The 19,265-nt window shown below is 37.7% G+C and overlaps 1 protein-coding gene across 2 annotated transcripts in view; it reads right to left on the reverse strand.

Annotated features, from left to right (window-relative positions):
* Positions 1-3,232: 3,232 nt before the first annotated feature.
* The window catches only part of ANAPC1 (anaphase promoting complex subunit 1), a 157,588-nt gene continuing 141,555 nt past the window's right edge, over positions 3,233-19,265 (reverse strand). For both annotated transcript variants that reach the window (XM_027853882.1, XM_027853883.1), the window contains 2 exons: positions 12,223-12,357; positions 3,233-3,597 (listed from right to left, as the gene is read on the reverse strand). In XM_027853882.1, the coding sequence (XP_027709683.1) occupies positions 3,482-3,597; positions 12,223-12,357 (251 nt within the window). In that variant the 3' untranslated portion in view covers positions 3,233-3,481. The remainder of the gene's footprint in view (positions 3,598-12,222; positions 12,358-19,265) is intronic.

Genomic DNA, 19,265 nt, shown 5'->3' on the forward strand with positions numbered 1-19,265 from the left:
CTTCTTCTTCTTCCTATTACTCTCCCACTTAAAAGAAAAAAAAAAAACAAACCAACAACCTTGCATCTCATGCAAAACAAAATTCCATACTGTCTAGGTTTGGAAATGTATGTCTAATTCTACATGAGTGCAGGAGGAAGGTAGTATGCTTCATTATCATTGGTCATTTGGAGTCATGATTTGTATTTCCCTGATCAGACTTGTTAAGTCTTTCAAAGTCAATTTTCTTTACAAAGTTGTTATCACACATGAATCATTCTTCTGGTTTTGCTCACTTCCCTCAGCATCAGCTCATAAAATTGTTCCTGTTTTTTTTTTAACTCTTTTGTCATTTCTTACAGCATAATAACATTGCATTATATTCATATACCATAATTTGTTAAATCATTCTTCAGCTGTAGGAAACGCCATTAGTATCCAGTTCACCAGAGATAGTACACTTTCTGTACCATCAGTAAAAGGGGGAAGTTGGGAGGTCATTTTCAAGGGCATCAAGTCAAGGCATGTCAACAAGCATTTACTGAGCGCCTACTATGTTCGGCATTGTGCTAAGTAAGCACTCAGGATACAAAGAAAGGCAAAACAAACAAACAAAAACAGTTCTTCATCTCGAGGAACTCACAGTCTAAGGGGGAAGACAACCTGCAAACAACTATGTACAAACAAGATATATAAAGAATAAATTGGAGATAATCTCAGAGGTTAGAAACTAAGATTATAGAGCATCTGGAAAGGTTCCTGTTGAGGATGGAACTTTAGCTGGAACTTGAAGGAAGCCAGGGTAGGCAGGAGGCAAAGTGAAAGGGGAGAGTTTCAGGCATGGGGTTGGTCAGTGAAAATACAGAGTCAGGAGATGGAATGCCCTCTTCAGGGAAGAGCAACGTCTCTATCATAAAGTGGACAGGGTTCAGGTAGAGGGTGGGCAGAAGAGGAAGCAGTTCTCGGCAGGGTGGCAAAGTCTTCTGAGAAGTCTCTAGTGCCATGTTGTCTGGGCTGGCCTGAGTTGCTGAGTATTCCTGAGGTCAGTGGGGTCAGGGGCAGTGTCCTGGGTATGAGCCAGACAGTGAGTAGGAGTGCTTCGTACCAGCTACGTTTTAGGCCTGAGTCTCAGAGGGATGGGTGGGGCTGCAAGCCTCTGAGGAAGGATCCTGAGGTGAGTTTATTCCAGGGTGGATCTATGAGCTGCTATGAAAAGATCTTGGGGCCTATATCACGAGGTTGAGAGGGCACCTAGCTGCAGAGGAGGGGTGCTGGAGCTGTGACGGCAGGTGGCCAGTGCTCGGGCTCTGTGAAGGAAGCTGGCTGCATCAGAGGGACCGGTGAGAGGACAGGGGTCCTGGAGTCCAGCTGCTAGTTCAAGATCCCAGAATTGCTGTTAACAGGCAGGCAGGGCTCAGGACTGCTGACGAGAGGCTGTCAGTGGGTGGAGCTCGAAGCAGCTGCTGGGAAGCCCCTAGTCCATCTCAGCTGGGTTGGCTTGGCTCCAAGCGGCTCCTGGGTCTGTGGGAGCAGTGAATGTGGGGCGGCTGAGATGAGATCCTACCTAGGGCCCCTGCTGCCAGGTGGGCAGGGCTCCAGCAGTGTGTAGGGATGTCAGAGTCAATGGCAACTTGGGCAGGGTACTGGGTCAATGTCATTGCATTGGTATATGGTGGGTTAGGTAGGCTGTGGGGCCTTGGGCAGTCTCAGGACTCCAAGGGCCTGAAGTGAAATGGCAAGTATCACAGGTGGTGGTCAACGCATCCACTTTGTGAGTTTCCCAGGGTTTCCACAGCCAAAGGTGGTAAAAGAGGGAAGATTCAGGAAGGAATTAACAGCTAGCATTTACATATAACTTGATGGTTTGCAAAGCACTTTACAAGTTTATCCTCATGACAATCTTCTGAGAAAGGTGCTATTAACAACCTGGTTATTACAGGGTTACCCAACTAGTAAATGTCTGAGGCTGGATTTGAACTTGGGTCTTCCTAATTCCAGGCCCAGCCTCTATTCACTGTGCTGAGTAGATGCAATGAAATGAAGATAATGAGTTGAGTTTTGTACATGTTGAGTAAAGTCAAATGTTCTTGAGACATCCAGTTAAAGATTGTGAATAGGCAGCTAGAGATTTGAAGTCAGGAAAGAGGTTAGGGCTGAACAAACAGATCTGAGAATCATCTTCACTGAAACTGAATCCTTGGGAGCTGATAAAATCATCAAATGAAAGACGATAGAGGAAAGAAGGCCCAGGACAGAGCCTTGGGGGACATGGTGGTTAACAAGGGACACCTGGATAAGGATCCAGCAAAGTAGACTGAGAAGTCTTGTTCATTGGTTTTCTTCTTTCCTCCCCGAAGGGTGGATGTTGATTTATCCCACACTATTCCTCATTTGGAAATTCCTTTGCCACCAAATATAGAAACTGAAATGGGCAGGAGAAACTTTTAATCTCTTCATTTTAAAACTCCTTGTAATTTAAAGAAATAACCCTTACTGAAATAGCTACAGTGTGTGTCCCTAACTTAAACGCCTACTTTTATTTTAAACACTCCTCTGAAAGACGGGCCCAAGTTTTGATTTCTTGTTTTTATCTCAGACAGCAGCTAAATGTCTGGATCCTCTGGAAGCAAAGGACAGCTCCTGTATAAAGCCTATAACTCAAGCACAACCTTGAGGGGAAAGCCTCAGTTACTAAGGCACTTGTCACACTGGTCGGTGGTATAGGGACATCTTCACTATCTTGGTCTTCGAGCTAGTTGCTTCTATGGACACAAAAAGATGAATGGCACCTTGGATATTAACTTTCCTAAAGAATTACTAAACATGTAAATTAAACTGGCATCTCAGGGGGCCCAAAGAATAAATAAAAAGAGGAAAACCCAGGATACTGGAATCTTCCATGACAGAATTTTTTCAACTCTGATTTACCATAGAACTAGCATAAATCTTGCTGCTGGCCAGTTCTGAATCATCAATGACCTTCTCCCATTGAAGCATGCCTTTAAATACTCTACGACTAATTCCCACACTTGATTACGCGCTAAGCAAAACTAATTTTTGAACCTTGGTACAAGGTTGGATTAACGTAAAATTACATAGATTGTTAAACACTATTCTTCTCAATTGTTTTTTCTGCTACAGAGAGAGGGGTAGAGGTGTATTTCTTAAGTTTCTGAACTTCAGGTTGTCCCAGAGTTAAAAAATAGAGTCTAGTCAGGATACAGTCACTTCTAAACTAAAATACTTAACGAGGTAGTTTTGAAAACAAAAACTTTATTTACAAAAGTAAAGTTATTTTTGATTTCACTTTTACATATCCTAACAGCAACTGAGAGCTCTCTGTAACATTGAAAACATTTGTTTTAAAATACAATTTGATGTCTGTGTAGTTCATTTTCCTTCATAGTTCTATTACATAACTTATAAACAATACTTTAGGCTTTGATGTTTGGTCACTTTTGCGCAGAATTCATATCCAGGATAGGTCTGCTAACTAGGGTGATCACAGTACCATTGATTGTGGACTTCCAAGAAGCAAAGGAGCCAATCTGAGCAATGCTCGGACTGGCATCTTCAGTTGCTTGAATTTTAGAAGCAGCTCAGAAAAACTCATGCTTCCTAATGAAACAGAAAGGGAAACAGGTTAAAAAATATGTATATGTACACACACACACACACACACTCTATAAAGACACAAATGCCTTGATGTATAACAAAACTCAATATACCAATATCATATTATAGAATGCAAGAGCTGGAAGGAACCTTAGAGATCACCTAAGTCAACACTTAATTTTACGGAGGAGAAAAACAAAGGCCAAAGGGTAGAAGCGACTCCAAGAATCATGCAGTTATTTAAGTGAGAGAGACTGGATTAGAACCCATGTTGTCTGACTCATCATTCAGGTGCTTTCCACAATGCTGAAGCAATTCACACTTCATGAAAGTTAGATTAGGAAGTGATAATAAAAAAAAAATTTCATTCTGTAAAATAATTTATGCTGAAATTCCTTTAAAGAGAAAGCTCACATAACATTTTAATATGTTCATAGATAACAATTTTATTTACATGTACTACTTTTCAAGAAAATGTTTATAAAGTGAAACAATACTATGTGGTATCATCAAGTGCAGAAAGTGTACATAAATATTTTCATTCTGCAAGTTATTTATGCAAAAGGGAAGTGTGGCTAATACATTTAGCAAAACCTTTACCTGTCAACTTCCCCATTTAAATGAAGCAGTAGATAAAAGACTGCTACATATTCTCTCTATGATGCTTAAATTACTTTAGTACTTCAAGGACTCATGAGTTCACAGCATGAATACTCTCCTTACTAATACAAATCAAAATAGCTCTGTAACTTTGTAGTCAATCTTTATGAGCCGCAAAAAAAATGTATTATCATTCATTCATTCATCCGATAACCAACCTGGTGAAAAACTCTGTATTTAGCTAGGGAGGTCCTTGAATGACCAGTACACAATTACTTGTCCCTGACCTGAATCATTTCCAGCTTTGCAGAAATTCAAGTTCTGTTGGCATAGCCTTTGAGAACCCATAGATTACTTCTATACCAGGAAGATATATCAGGATAAAACCTAATGCTTAAAGGATTAAATCACTTAATGTATTTTTTTTTCAAAAGGCTACATGAATTCCATTTATTTATATACTTTCACATTTATTCAAAATCTTGAGAATAATTTACGCACACATCAAGGTAATCTTTGAAGACAGGATAAGGTTGAAATAGGATGATTTTCACGAATGATATGCTACAGAAGACTATTTTTTTTTTTTGGTTTTGTTTTTTTAGTGAGGCAATTGGAGTTAAGTGACTTGCCCAGAGTCAGATGGCTAGTGAGTGTTATGTGTCTGAGGCTGGATTTGAACTCAGGTCCTCCTGACTTCAGGGCCGGTGCTCTATCCACTCGAAGACTATATTTTTACATCATAAAAGAGACTGAAAAGTACAAAGAATACAAGATCCTGTGGTGTTTGTTTTCTGTAAAACACACACACACACAAACAACCAACACTTGATTGCATAAAGCACAGTACCACCTTAGAAGTTTTCTTTTTCAAAATGAATTTTCTTCTAAAGTTTTGAACTTAAACCCTTTTAGAGTATTTCCATATATAAAGAACATAAAAAATTCTAAATGAAAAAATCTCATTCCTTTTTTTAAAAAATGTATATAATAAAACCCACACATTATTTTCAAAATTGTCTTTCTCGTTTGTGCTTCCTTCTGACCTGGCTGCTGTTCTCTTCTGTGCAATGAACAATTTTTCAGCAGTATTTTGGGGACGATTATTACTGTTCACCCCTTCCTTTTGCCTTCAACTTCCTCCTCTCATCCCAAATAAAAAAAACCTACAGGAAAAAAACCCCACCGTGGAACAAATAAGCACATCAAGCACATCAAATCCATTGTATGCACTTTGACTGCACCACTTCTTTGTCAGGAAGGGGGTAACGTCTCATCGCAGACCATCTGGTGGGTCACTGCATCGATCCGTTATAAGTCTTTCAAAGCTGTTTTTCTTTACAGCGTTCTTCTCCTTGAGTAAGTTAACTTTGGCTCTGCTTGCTTCAGTTCACACTACCCAAGAGTCTCTTAAATTCAATATTCTATTTTATTCCTATGCCACAACATGTTCAATCACTTTCTCATTGATGGGCATCCTCTCTGTCCCTGCTTTTCTTCTTCCAAATCCCACTTCAGGATCAGTAAGTCTATTTTGCTCACAATTCTGCCACTAGTATCACTCTCCCTCAACTCTGCTCTCCCATTTGTTCCCACTGTTTGATGTACTTCTACACCTCCTTACGCATTCCAATTATGAGAAAGAGCAAGTTCTACCCGTTCTACCTCCTTTGTACACATCTTCTATCTGTTTCACTATCCCTTCTTTTTCTCCTTTTGAAATCTTCAGAATTAGAACCAATCCACCCACAGATTCTCTGTTTTTCTTTTCTTTTTTACCTCCTTCAAAACTCTTTGAAGACACTAACATTCTGAAAGGACGGTTGTTACCCTCAGAATGTTTGCTTCATGTTATAACAAAACTCCTTCCAACTGATCAAATAAATTTATTTTTCTGGGTTCCTCTTTTGTGTTTGCATTTCAAAGTTCCCTTCCTTTTTCTGTCCTGAAAACATCACACTCCAGGGTCCAGCTGATTTTCTCCCCTGGGAACTGGGGCCTGATTGTAACCACTGCCCTAAATCACTCTTCCTTATTGCCGCTGCACTAACTGGTGTAATTCATTTTAGGCTTTAGGCCTTCTCTTGTATAAGTTAAAATGACCATAATAAATGCCTACTGATTTACATTACTTGACTATCTGATTCTTTTGTAAAAACCTCCTCTATGTCCCATAACCAGACCAGGATATCAATGTAGATTGTACTGATTAGGTGCAATGCAGATGCTACAACTTTGTTTGACCAACAGATTATTAATATCAAGGTCAAAAATAAGAAGATACATATTCACCAAAGATAAATTTATCACAATCATGGAGGATCTCTAGCAGAGTCCAAAAGAAAGAAGGATGGGAAGAGGCCTCCAAATGCTCCTATTTGTGAGTAATATCATGCTAACTACATCAAGCCTGGCAACACTGCAGAATCCCAAATGAGATCCATAATCACTCAAAACGGTTCCAACTGACTATTCATGTAGGAAAAAACCCTCAAAAAGTGAATAAAGAATACTATTATCAACCAGAGTTCAAATCCGGCTTCAGACACTTGACACTTAGTAGCTCTCAGATCCTAGGCAAGTCACTTAACCCAGATTGCCTCACCAAAAAAAGGGGGGAAAAAAGAATACTATTATCTAGCCTATGACATACCATGAACTTGGTCCATTAGTGTGTGTGTGGGGGGGGTGGTGTTTTTTAACACACTTTAGGTAAACAAAGAACTGGACAGAAGGAAGAAAAGTAAGCTGGACTGCATTTTGGATATTCTACAGGGTTTGTAATAACTTCTAGCTTTTCCTTGGGATAAAATGGAATCTTTTGTTTTAGTCCAATCCCTCTAATTTTATTTATTTTCAATTATATTTTATTTTTTTCATTAGCAAAACTCTTTAGTGTCCTATACCAACCCCCTTCTCCCCCAGGTCCCAGGTGCGAACAAAAGAAAAACAAAACCAGTTACAAACATATATAGTCAATCAAAACAAATTTCCACACTGGCTGTCACCAGAAAAAATTTTTGTCTTATTCTTCAGAGTCCTTCACCTCTTTTTCAGGAAATGGGTAACTTTTTTCATCATTAATCTTCTGAATTCATGGAATTTATTCAAAGTTGTTTGCTTTTATCATATTGCTGTCATTGTATAAATTGTTTCACTAATTCTGTTCACTTCACACCAGTTCTACAAGTCTTCCGCAAGTTTCTCTGAAATGATTTCCTTCATCATTTCTTATAGTACAATAGTGTTTCATTACATTTATATACCATAATTAGTTGATCTATTCTACAATTTATGAATACCTCTTCAGATTTCCATTCTTTGCTGCCTCAAAAAGAATAAATATTTTTGTATATTTTTAATTTTGCTTACTACAGATCCCTCCGTTAATGTGCTCTCCCTTTATTTCCTCCTCATCTCCTTTCCCTCCTACTTCCCTGTTGAATGAAACGTATTTTGTATACAACTGTGTATTTTTCCTTCCTTTGACCAATTAAGATGAGATTAAGGATGAAGTGCCAGATATTCCCCTACTCTCTCCCTCCTTGTTTGTGTAGCTGTCTACTTTCACACTCCAATTATGTGAGATAATTTTCCTTAACCTTCCTTTCCCTTCATATACCCCCCATGCTCCTCAGTTACTATTTCTCTTCTTCCTCTTTTTCCATTCTTTTCTCCAGATCATCAACACCTAAGGGAACTACTCCCAGGTCTTGAGAGTTGGGATGGGACAAATCTATTACCTTCCCATATTTGAATGTAACCAGTTTATCTTCGTTTAGTATCTTATTAATGTCCAGTCATGTTTACTTTTTTATATTTCTCTTAACCACTGTGTTTGAACTTCCAAGTTTTAACACAATTCTAGTCTTCTCATCAGGAATGTTTGTAAGTCTTCTCTTGCATGAAAGATCCATCCTTCCCCTACAGCATATATTTAGTTTTGCTGGGTAAGTTATTCTTGGCTGTAAGCCTATACCTTTGCTTTCTAGAATACGGTATTCCAAGTTCTCTGATCTTTTAGAGTGGTGGCTGCTAAAGCATGTGTGATCCTGATTGTGGCTCCCTGTTACATGAATTCTTTCTTTCTGGTTCCTTGTATCATTTTTTCTGGCCCTTCCTGATAGAACAAAAATGCCTGTCTTGTTTAGAATCTTAGCACAGAAAAGAAGATAAATACTCACCAGAATGAAATAAAAGAATAAAAATTCTTTCCATTCTGTGTATACTGTATACCGTAGGCACTTATTAAATGTTTGCTGACTGAATGAACTCTGGTACATTCAGAAAGTTTCTAGTCAAACAGCAAAAAGCTTTTTCCAGTTTAATTCCACATTTTAAATTCCACTTTGGCTACTCTGTAGGTTTTCCAACCACTGTCCTACTGAAGAGAAAATGTTACTATATTTCATAAGCACTCTCCCTATCACCCTGTACTGTGTAGGTGTTTCTTTTATTTTGAAATTAATCATTTTAAATGGAATAACAGTAATGAATTTGCTTGTATTTGACCCAATTGTTGGTTTGAATAATGAAAATGAATTACCATAATTTTCTTGTGAAAATTTAGTATATTACTCATAACAGCCTAATTCTCAGAATTTTCAGTTACATGTGATTCTTCCAAGAAAAATGAAAATTTCAGAGAAAGAAAAACTTGTATTAATACCTAGGTCAGAGCAGAGGTCTTAAAATCAGTATAGGACTCAGATTTACAACTGGGAATACCCCAGAACTTGTAGTTCACACTATTTAAGAATTAATAAAAATTCCTACCACATCAGAACTGCAGATTCCACACACAGACACCTAAAGAAACTATTTCCAAATATATACCACCATCATTCAGCCCCTCTCCTTTAAGTTCATGCCATACAATTACACTACTTTCTCCTGATCTTTGTCACTGTCACTCACATTCTCATCTCCTATCCCCAGGGTCTCTCACCTCCCACTTGATTTGGGATTGGAGAAATGAGAGACTAGAGATTGGGAGTCCAGTTAAGAGCTGTTGCAATATCCAGGCAAGAAATAATGACTATGCAATTAGATAACAGCGGATGCATGAGACATATGTTGTGGAAGCAGAATTAACAAGACTTGGTTGGATATGGGAATTGTGGCACTAGAAAGATTAGCTACAGCAATAAGACAAGAAAAAGAAATTGAAGGAATAAAAATAGGCAATGAGGAAGCAAAACTATCCTTTGTAGATGATATAATGGTATATTTAAAGAACCCTAAAAGATAAACTAAAAAATTAGCTGAAACAATTAACAACTTCAGCAAAATTGCAGGATAGAAAATAAATCCACATAAATCATTAACATTTCTATAAACTACCAATAAAACCCAACAGCAAGAGATAGAAGGAGAAATTCCATTTAAAATAACTGCAAACAACATAAAATACTTGGGAGTCTATCTGCCAAAATAAACCCAGGGATTATATGAACACAATTACAAAACACTTTTCACACAAATAAAGAGATCTAAACAATTGGAAAAATATTAATTGCTCATAGGTAGGCCAAACCAATATAATAAAAATGACAAGTCTAACTAAATCAACTTACTTATTCAGTGTCATGCCAATCCAACTACCAAAGAATTATTTTGTATATCTAGAAAAAATAAGAATGAAATTCATCTCGAAGAACAAAAGGTCAAGAATATAAAGGCAATCAAAAAATTTGTGAAGGAAGGTGGCCCATTACAAAGCAGTAATTATCAAAACAATCTGGTACTAGCTAAGAAACACAGTGTTGGATCAGTGGCACAGATTAGGTACACAACACACAGCGGTAAATGATCATAGTAATCTAATGTTTGATAAACCCAAAGAACCAAATGTCTGGGGTAAGAACTCAAAATCTGGCAAAAATTGCTGGGAAAACTGGAAAGCAGTTTGTTAAAATAAATAAATTATTTAAGACATAAAAGCTGATTCAAGTAAACTAGGGAAGCATGGAAATCTGTATCTGTCAGATCTATGGATGAGGAAAGAATTTATGACCAAACAAGAGACAGGGAGGATCATGGGAAGTATATTGGATAATTTTGATTACACGAAATTAAAAAGCTTTTGCACAAACAAAACTAAGGCAGCCAAAATTAGAAGAAAAACAGGAGATTGGGGGAAAAAATTTTTACATCAAGTTTCACTGATAAAGACCTCACTTGTCAAATATATAGGGAACTGAGTAAAATTTATAAAAACAAAAGGTGCTCCCCCCTTGTTAAATGGTCAAAGTATATAAACAGTTTTCAGAAGAAACCAGAGCTATCAATAGTTACACAAGAAAATGCTCTAAATCACGACTAATAAGAGTCACACATTAAAACAACTCTGACTCATGATGGAAAATGCTATCCACATCCAGAGAAAGAACTATGGAGTCTGAATTCAGATCGAATCATACTATTTTCTCTCTTTTTTTGTTTTTTCTTTCTCGTGGTTTTTCCCTTTTGTTCTGATTCTTCTTTCACAACATGACTAAAGTGGAAATATGTTTAATATGATTGTACATGTATAGTCTATATCAGATTGCATACCATCTTGGGGAAGGGGAGAAAAATTTGGAACTCAATATCTTATAAAAGTGAATGCTGAAAACTCAAAATAAATAAATAAATAAACGAAGCTCTCAGATACCACCTCATACCTATCAGATGTGCTAACATAACGGAACAGGGAAATAACAAATGCTGGAGTAAACATGAAAAAATTGCGACACTAAATGCACCGTTAGTAGAGTTGTAAACTAGTCCAACCATTCTGAAGAACAATTTGAAACTATGCTCAAAGAGCTACAAACTGTTCCTACCCTTTGACCTAGCACCACCATTATTAGATCTGTATCCCAAAGAGATCAAAGAAAAGGGAAAAGGACCTATTTGCACAAAAATATTTATAGTAGCTCTTCTGGTGTTGGCAAAGAAGTGGAAATTGAGGAGATGCCTATCAACTGGGGAATGGCTGTACAAGTTGGGGTATATGAATGTAACGGAATACTATTGTTGTATAAGAAATGATGAGCAGGCACATTTCAGAAAAACCTGGAAAGACTTACATGAACTGATGCTGAGTGAAGTGAGCAGAACCAGGAGAACACTGTATATAGTAACAACAATATTGTGAAAATGATCAACTATGAAAGACTTAGCTATCAATACAATGATCCAAGATAATTTTGAAGGACCCAGGATGAAAAATGCTATCCACCTCCAGAAAGAGCACTCATGAACTCTGAATGCATATTGAAGCATACCTTTTTTTTTACTTTATTTTTCTTATCTTATTTTTTGGTCAGTTTTCTTTTGCAATGTAACTAATATGGAAATATGTTTTGTATGAATTCACACATATAATTGATCTAAAATTGCTTGTCTTCTCAAGGTGGGGCAGGATGGGAGGGAGGAAGAGAATTTGGAACTCCAAGTTAAAAAAAATTATTGTTAATTTTTTTTACATGTAATTGAGAAATATTTAATGAAATAAGTAAAATATATTTATGTGAGATAATTAATTTGTGTTACAGAATTGAATGCTATTACGTTTTTACACCCACACACCACACCCACAGTTTTGCCTTTTTGTAAGAAAGATACAGAATAAGCATGTGAACTAAAACTAAAACACTATTATCATCCATTTCAAAATGAGAATGTCAAACACAGAATGACCCAGGAATAATCCAAAAAATCTCAAATGGGGAAAATGAAGACCATTCTTTGGCCTAGTGAAAAATTTGGGTTTCCCCCCTCAAAAAATAGTGACAGAGTGACAGAGGGAGGCAAAGAGAAAAATGAGTGGAAAGAAAGCTCCCTCTGAAGTTGAAGCACCTTGGTTCAAATTCTACCTCTGTTGCAATAATTACTGCCTGTGTGATCTTGGGCAAGGCATTTAATCTCAGTAGACCTCAGCTTTCTCATTCACAAAATGAGGAGGGGCTGTGCCTCTAAGGTACCTTCCAACACTAGATTTATGACTCAACAATTGTACACAGAAAGTAGACGCACAATTACCTTCTAATCCTCCAGCAGACAGCTGCCCTGGGGTGGGGACAGAATGATAAATCAAAAAGCATGCCAACATGCTTAGGTGAGATTCTTCTGTGGGCTGGCCACTTAGATAGGAATGCAGGCACACATCACCTCCAGCTGTAAAAGAAAAAATAAAACAAAGTAACTTAGCTGATTAAGATATATAATGGAATATACTGACTCTAGAGTGGGGAAGCTAGGGGGTGCAGTGGATAGAGCACTGGGCCGGGAGTCAGGTATACATAGCAAATGTATACAAAATACACATGAAAATCGAAGATGACTTGGAGCTGGGGGACAGAGGAGGGCATGGGGAGGCAAAAGCAACCAGGGACATCAGGAAAGTCTTTATATGTGAATTGGTATTTGAACTGAACTTTATTTTTTTCCTTTTTTTAAAAAATAATTTATTTTTAGTTTTCAACATTCACTGCTATAAGCTTTTGAGTTTTAAATTTTCTTCTCCTCCTCCCTGCCTCCCTCCCCAAGATGGCATGCAATCTGATATAGGCTCTACATATATAGTCCTATTAAACATATTTTCACATTAATCATATTGTAAAGAAGAATTAGAACCAAGAGGAAAACCACAAGAAAGAAGAAACAAAACAAAACAACAGAAAAAAAAAGAGCAAATAGTATGCTTCTATCTGCATTCAGACTCCATAGTTCTTTCTCTGGATGTGGATGGCATTTTCCATCACAAGACTTTTGGAGCTGTATTAGCTTCTTGCATTGCTGAGAAGAGGTAAGTCTATCAAAGTTAAGCATTGCACAACATGGCTGTTACTGTGTACAACATTCTCCTGGTTCTGCTCACTTTACTAAGCATCAGTCCATACAAGTCTTTCCAGGTTTTTCCGAAGTCAGCCTGTTCATCATTTCTTATAGCACAACAGTATTCCATTACATTCATATACCACGACTTGTTCAGCCATTCCCCAATCAATGGGCATCCCCTCAATTTCCAATTCTTTGCCACCACAGAAAGAGGTGCTATAAATATTTTTGTACATGTGGATCCTTTTCCCATTTTTATGATCTCTTTGGGATATAGCCCTAGAAGTGCTATTGCTGAGTCAAAGGGTATGCACATTTTTATAGCCCTTTGGGCACAGTTCCAAATTGCTCTCCAGAATGGATGGATCAGTTCACAACTCCACCAACAATGCATTAGTGTTCCAATTTTCCCACATCTTCTCCAGCATGTATCATTTTCCTGTTTTGTCATGTTGGTCAATCTAATAGGTGTGATGCGGTACCTCAGAGTTGTTTTGATTTGCATTTCTCTAATCAATAGTGATTTAGAGCATTTTTTCATATGACTATAGATAGCTTTAGTTTCTTTATCTGAAAACTGCCTGTTCATATCCTTTGACCATTTATCAATTGAGGAATGACTTGTATTTTTATAAATTTGAGTTATGAACTGAGCTTTAAACACAAAAGTACCGATACTTCATTTCAGTTCACTTAAGTACTATATTAAGTTACTTGTTAATAAGTATTTTTTTGGGGGGGGGGTGAGGCAATCAGGGTTAAGTGACTTGCCCAAGGTCACACAGCTAGTACGTGTCAAGTGTTTGGTCTGAGGCCTGATTTGAACTCAGGTCCTCCTAACTTCAGGGCTGGTGCTCTATCCACTGCGCCACCTAGCTGCCCCCAATAAGTAACTTATTAAGGGAAAGTAAATAAAGTATCAGTCTTAGGTTAAAAAAAAATTAAAATGTACAAGTACAAGGTGGGAACTTTTAGGTACAGTGACTGCCTGAATGGAGTCCTAACTCCCATAAACCTTTACCACCCAAATCCCTAAAGTTCACAATAAACTAAATAATGATAAAGAAATCCAAGTGGAAATGACACTAAGTGACTTCTACCTCACCCCAGAACCGTACTAGAGGTCCAGAAGCCTGAGGGCAATAGCAATAGGAAAGGGGGCTGCCAGCACAAGAGAAAGGCAACTTCTCAGCTTGACTAGAAATAGCTATAGATACAGAGGTCAGAAAACCTGAAAGTGGGAATTTGCTGCAGCTCCTTGGAACTGGAACAATCAGCATGGTACCACAGTGCTCAAACTGGACAGCCTAAACCTAGAGGCTTCTGCGATGCCACAGACTGTCTGGAAGATTCAGTGCTTTAAACCTTAAAGACCACAACAGAAGGTGGGCTAACCTTGGGAAGTAGAGGTCAGCACAGGAACCTGGGGAAACCAGGACAAGCCTAAATAGGGCCAATGATACCACCCAAAAGTATAGCACGGGACAGAGCCTGGCTCTCACATACAGCCCTAATTCAGCAATTAAAGCTAGAGAGATCAAAGAAAATATCAAATCAAAAATTACTGCAAATCTAAAGATGCTCCAAAAGAAGAAGAGTTATCTGCATAACAACTGCAAGTGGAAGCTCAAAAGGAAACACATTAATTTTCCATAAAGATTACATTTCTATACCTAAAAGAAAAGATTTTTTTAAAAAAAAAAAAAGGAATAAAAGTGCTGGTGGAAAAACTGGAAAGAGAATAAATAGCTTAGAAGAGAAAGCAGTCAACTTTACATAAGAAAGGGACTCCATGACTACTAGAACAGATCAAATGGAAATTAATGAGTCTACGAGACAGCAAGAAATAACAGAACAAAATCAAGACTGAAAACAGAAGAAAATAGGGGGGCCGAGCCAAGCTGGCAGAGTAAAAGCAGGAACTCGCTTGGGCTCTCCCCTAAAACACTCCGAATACCTGTAAAAATGACTCCAAAAAAATTCTAGAGCAGCAGAACCCATAAAAAGATAGAGTGAAATAAATTTCCAGTCTAAGACAACCTGGATGGCCAACGGGAAAGGGCTGTTGTGCACAGCTGGGAAAGGAGCACAGTCCAGCGTGGGCTGTGCCAGCACAGACAGACTGGGCCCCAGCAGGCTTCAAGCAGGCCTCAGAGGACTAAATCACTGGCAGCTGTAGCGTTTTCCAGACTTCTCAACCCACAAACGCCAAAAACAACCTAGAAAGTCAGTAGGAAATGTCTGTTGGACCTAGGTGAGAGAGGAACATGATCCGACCCCAGCCCTAACACAGCCCTGGGGCAGCAGTGGTGGCTGCTTCTGGAGCTCTCAGCCCACAGACAGTAAGGGGATCAAACAACTGATCAGAAGGAGATTACAGGGATCTCTTTGCTGGCACTGAGGCAGGATTCTGTTGCTTTGCTCATCCTTGGATCTGGGTTGCAGTCCTGGGAAAAGGAGGACCAACTGGCATACAGAGTTTGTGGCAGCAGTGGAAAAGAAACCCTTCTCACAGTTCCAGGGCAGTTCACAGACCACAGCACAGGCCAGGAGAAAAGTAAACACTTCTCTTTAGATCATACCACCTTGGGAGAACTGAAAACTTACAGATCTCCAGAAGTATCTCTGAAAACAGCTGCACAAAACCCCTGAAGCTTGGGACAGTAGCACTACATTAACAAAGAGTTAAAAAGTCATGTAATTAGCTGGGAAAATGAGCAAACAGTGGGGGAAAAAACTCAGACTATAGAATCTTACTTTGGTGATAACGAAGGTCAAAACATACACTCAGAAGAAGACAACAAATTCAAACCTCCTACATCCAAAGCCTCCAAGAAAAATATGAATTGGTTTCAGGTCTCAAGAAAGAGAAGTAGAGGAAAATTGGGAAGAGAAATGAGAATGATGAAAGAAAATCATGAAAAACAAGTCAACAGCTTGCTAAAGGAGACCCAAAAAAATACTAAGGAAAATAACACCTTAAAAAATAGACTACATCAAATGGCAAAAGAGGTCTAAAAAGCCAACGAGGAGAAGAATGCCTTAAAAGCAGAACTGACCAAATGGAAAAGGAGGGCCAAAAGCTCACTGAAGAAAATAATTCCTTAAAAATTAGAATAGAGCAAATGGAAGCTAATGACTTCATGAGAAATCAAGAAATTATAAAACAAAATCAAAAGAATGAAAAAATAGAAGACAATGTGAAATATCTCATTAGAAAAACAACGGACCTGGAAAACAGATCCAGGAGAAATAATTTAAAAAATTATTGGAATATTTGAATGCCATGATCAAAAAAAGAGCCTAGACATCATCTTTCAAGATAATTTCAAGAAATTATCAAGGAAAACTGCCCTGATATTCTCATACCAAAATGGAAATTGGAAGAATCCACAAATTACTTCCTGAAAGAGATTCCAAAAGGAAAACTCCCAGGAATACTATAGCCAAATTCCAAGTTCCCAGGTCAAGGAGAAAATATTGCAAGCTTCCAGAAAGAAACAATTCATGTACTGTGGAAACACAATCAGGATAGCACAAAATTTAGCAGCTTCTACATTAAGAGACTGGAGGATTGGAATATAATATTCCAGAGGTCAAAGGAGCTAGGATTAAAACCAAGAATCATCTACCCAGCTAAATTGAGTGTAATCAATGGGGGGGGGGGGATTGACATTCAATGATGTAGAAGAATTTAATGCATTCTTGAGAAGCCAGAGCTAAACAGAAAAACTGACTTTCAAATACAAGACTCAAGAGAAGCATGAAAAGGTAAACAGGAAAGAGAAATCATAACGGATTTATTAAAGTGGAACTGTTTACATTCCTACATGGAAAGATTATGTTTGTAACTTTCTTATTATTAGGGTAGTTGGAGGGAATATATATATATATATATATATGAATAAATACATACACACACACACACACACAGAGGGCACAGGGTGAATTGAATATGAAGTGATGATATCTAAAAAATAAAATTAAGGGGTGAGAGAGAGGAATGTACTGGGAGAAAGAAAAAGGAGAGGTAGAATGGGGTAAATTATCTCACATAAAAGAGGCAAGAAAAAGCTTTTACAGTGGAGGGGAGGAGGGGGGAGTTGAGAGGGAATGAGTAAATCTTACTCTCATCGAATTTGGCTTAAGGAAGGAATAACACACACACTCAACTGGGTATCTTACCCTACAGGAAAATAAGGGGTAAGGGGATAAGAGAGGGAGGGATGATAGAAAGGAGGACAGATTGGGGGAGGGGGTAATCAGAAGCAAACACGTTTGAGGAGGAACAGGGTCAAATGAGAGAACAGAAAAAGGGGGGGCAGGATAGAATGGAGGGAAATACAGTTAGTCTTTGATAACATGCCTATTTGCATGACTATACATTTATAACCTATATCAAATTGCTTGTCTTCTCAACGAGGGTGTATGGAGAAGGAGGAACAGAATTTAGAACTCAAAAATTTTAAAAACAAATGTTAAAAATTGTTTTTTTACATGCAACCAGCAAATAAAGCTACACAGGCAATGGGGTATAGAAATCTATCTTACCCTACAGGAAAATAGAAGGGGAAGGGGGTAAGAGAAGGCAGGGGGAGGGAGTGTGATAAAAGGAAGAGCCAGTGTGATTGGGGGAAGAGGTAATCAGAATGTATGTCATCATGGGGTGGGAGGAGGGATCCTGTGGAAGTGAATGTTGAAAACTAACTAACTAAATAAAAACAAAAACAAAAACAAAGAAAATATGAGTTATATGATATAAAAACAACATGGAAAATAGCTTAAGGAGAAATAATTTAAAAATCATTGAATTCTCTAAAAATCATGACTTAAAAATAATGGATACTATATTTCAAAAAAAATAAAGAATCTATAAATCACCTCTTGAAACAAACTCTAAGGGATGTCATGGCCAACAACCAGAGTTTTTATGTCAAGGAAAAAATACTGCAAGCATCCAGAAAGAAAGAGTTCAAGTATGAATGAATTACAGTCAGGATCACACAAGACAATTAGCTTTTACTAAATAAGACAAGATTTTGGCATATCATATTTTCAAAGGTAAAAGATAATATGCTTACAACCAGGAATAAATTATTCTGCAAAGCTGAGTATAATCCCAGAGCAAGAAAAATTGACCTTCAATGCATCCGAGGACTTTCAAAGCATTTCTGATCAAAAGACCAGAAATAAGCGGGGACTTTGAAATGCAAACACAAAAGTCAAGAAAAAATCTAGAAAGGTAAATTTATTTAAGCAATTAGAAATAGGGTAAGATGATATAGGGACAACATTCATAGAAGAAGCAAGTGTCACTTCAGAATGCTAATGTCTTCAAAGGGTATTGAGGGAGCTAAACAGAGGACCTTGGAATAGACTGTTTCTGTTCTGAAAGTCTGAAGAGGGGAAAGAGAAGGCTAATGGTTAAAAGTGTACAAAGGAGGAAGGAACTTGATATTTTTCATAACTAGCATGTGGGAGAAGAAGAATATACAAAATGGAGGTGGGAAGAATAAGCATCAGAAGAACCTTACTCTTACGTGAAAAAGACAAAGAAAGGTTGAACATGCAAAATGATTTGGTGTGAAAATACACCAAACTCAATACAGGGAAAAAAATATGGGAGAGAGGAGATTAAGAAAAATGATAATGCCAGGGAAGGAAGTTTTACAAATAAAACAAAGTTTCTGACTCCTGAAGGGGAAATTCAAAGAAGGAAAAAAAAAAAAAGAAAGAGGATCTAAGGGGATGCCTTAGATTGTCTCTTAGATAATTATGGAATGGCTTAACAAATTGGTATATAAATGTAATGGAATATTATGCCCTAAGAAATACTGGAAGATACTATTTCAGAAAATTATGGGTAGCATTAATTGATGCAGAGGGAAGTGAGCAGAACTAGAACAATTTATATTAGGATAGCAACACTACAAAGAAAAACAATGTTGAAAGACTTCAGAACTCTAATCAATGCATTGACCAATCAGATATTCAGAGGACTGCCACCTCCTGATAATGGCAATGGACTCAATGTGTAAAAAGAGACACATAATTTTTGGATATGACCACTGTAAGGATTCACTCTGCTTGACTACGCTCATTTATTATAAGGGTGTTTTTTGTCCTTTCTTTCATTCAATTTTTAACTGGTGGTGAGGTGAAGAGGCTAATATTAGCATGCCACTGGAAAAAGGACCATTGGGGGGAAAAAAAAACTCTTAAATGCACAGAAGAGAACAGAAGGA

Source organism: Vombatus ursinus, unplaced genomic scaffold, assembly GCF_900497805.2.
Source record: "Vombatus ursinus unplaced genomic scaffold, bare-nosed wombat genome assembly UNPS02010219.1, whole genome shotgun sequence".
Taxonomy (NCBI): Eukaryota; Metazoa; Chordata; class Mammalia; order Diprotodontia; family Vombatidae; genus Vombatus; species Vombatus ursinus.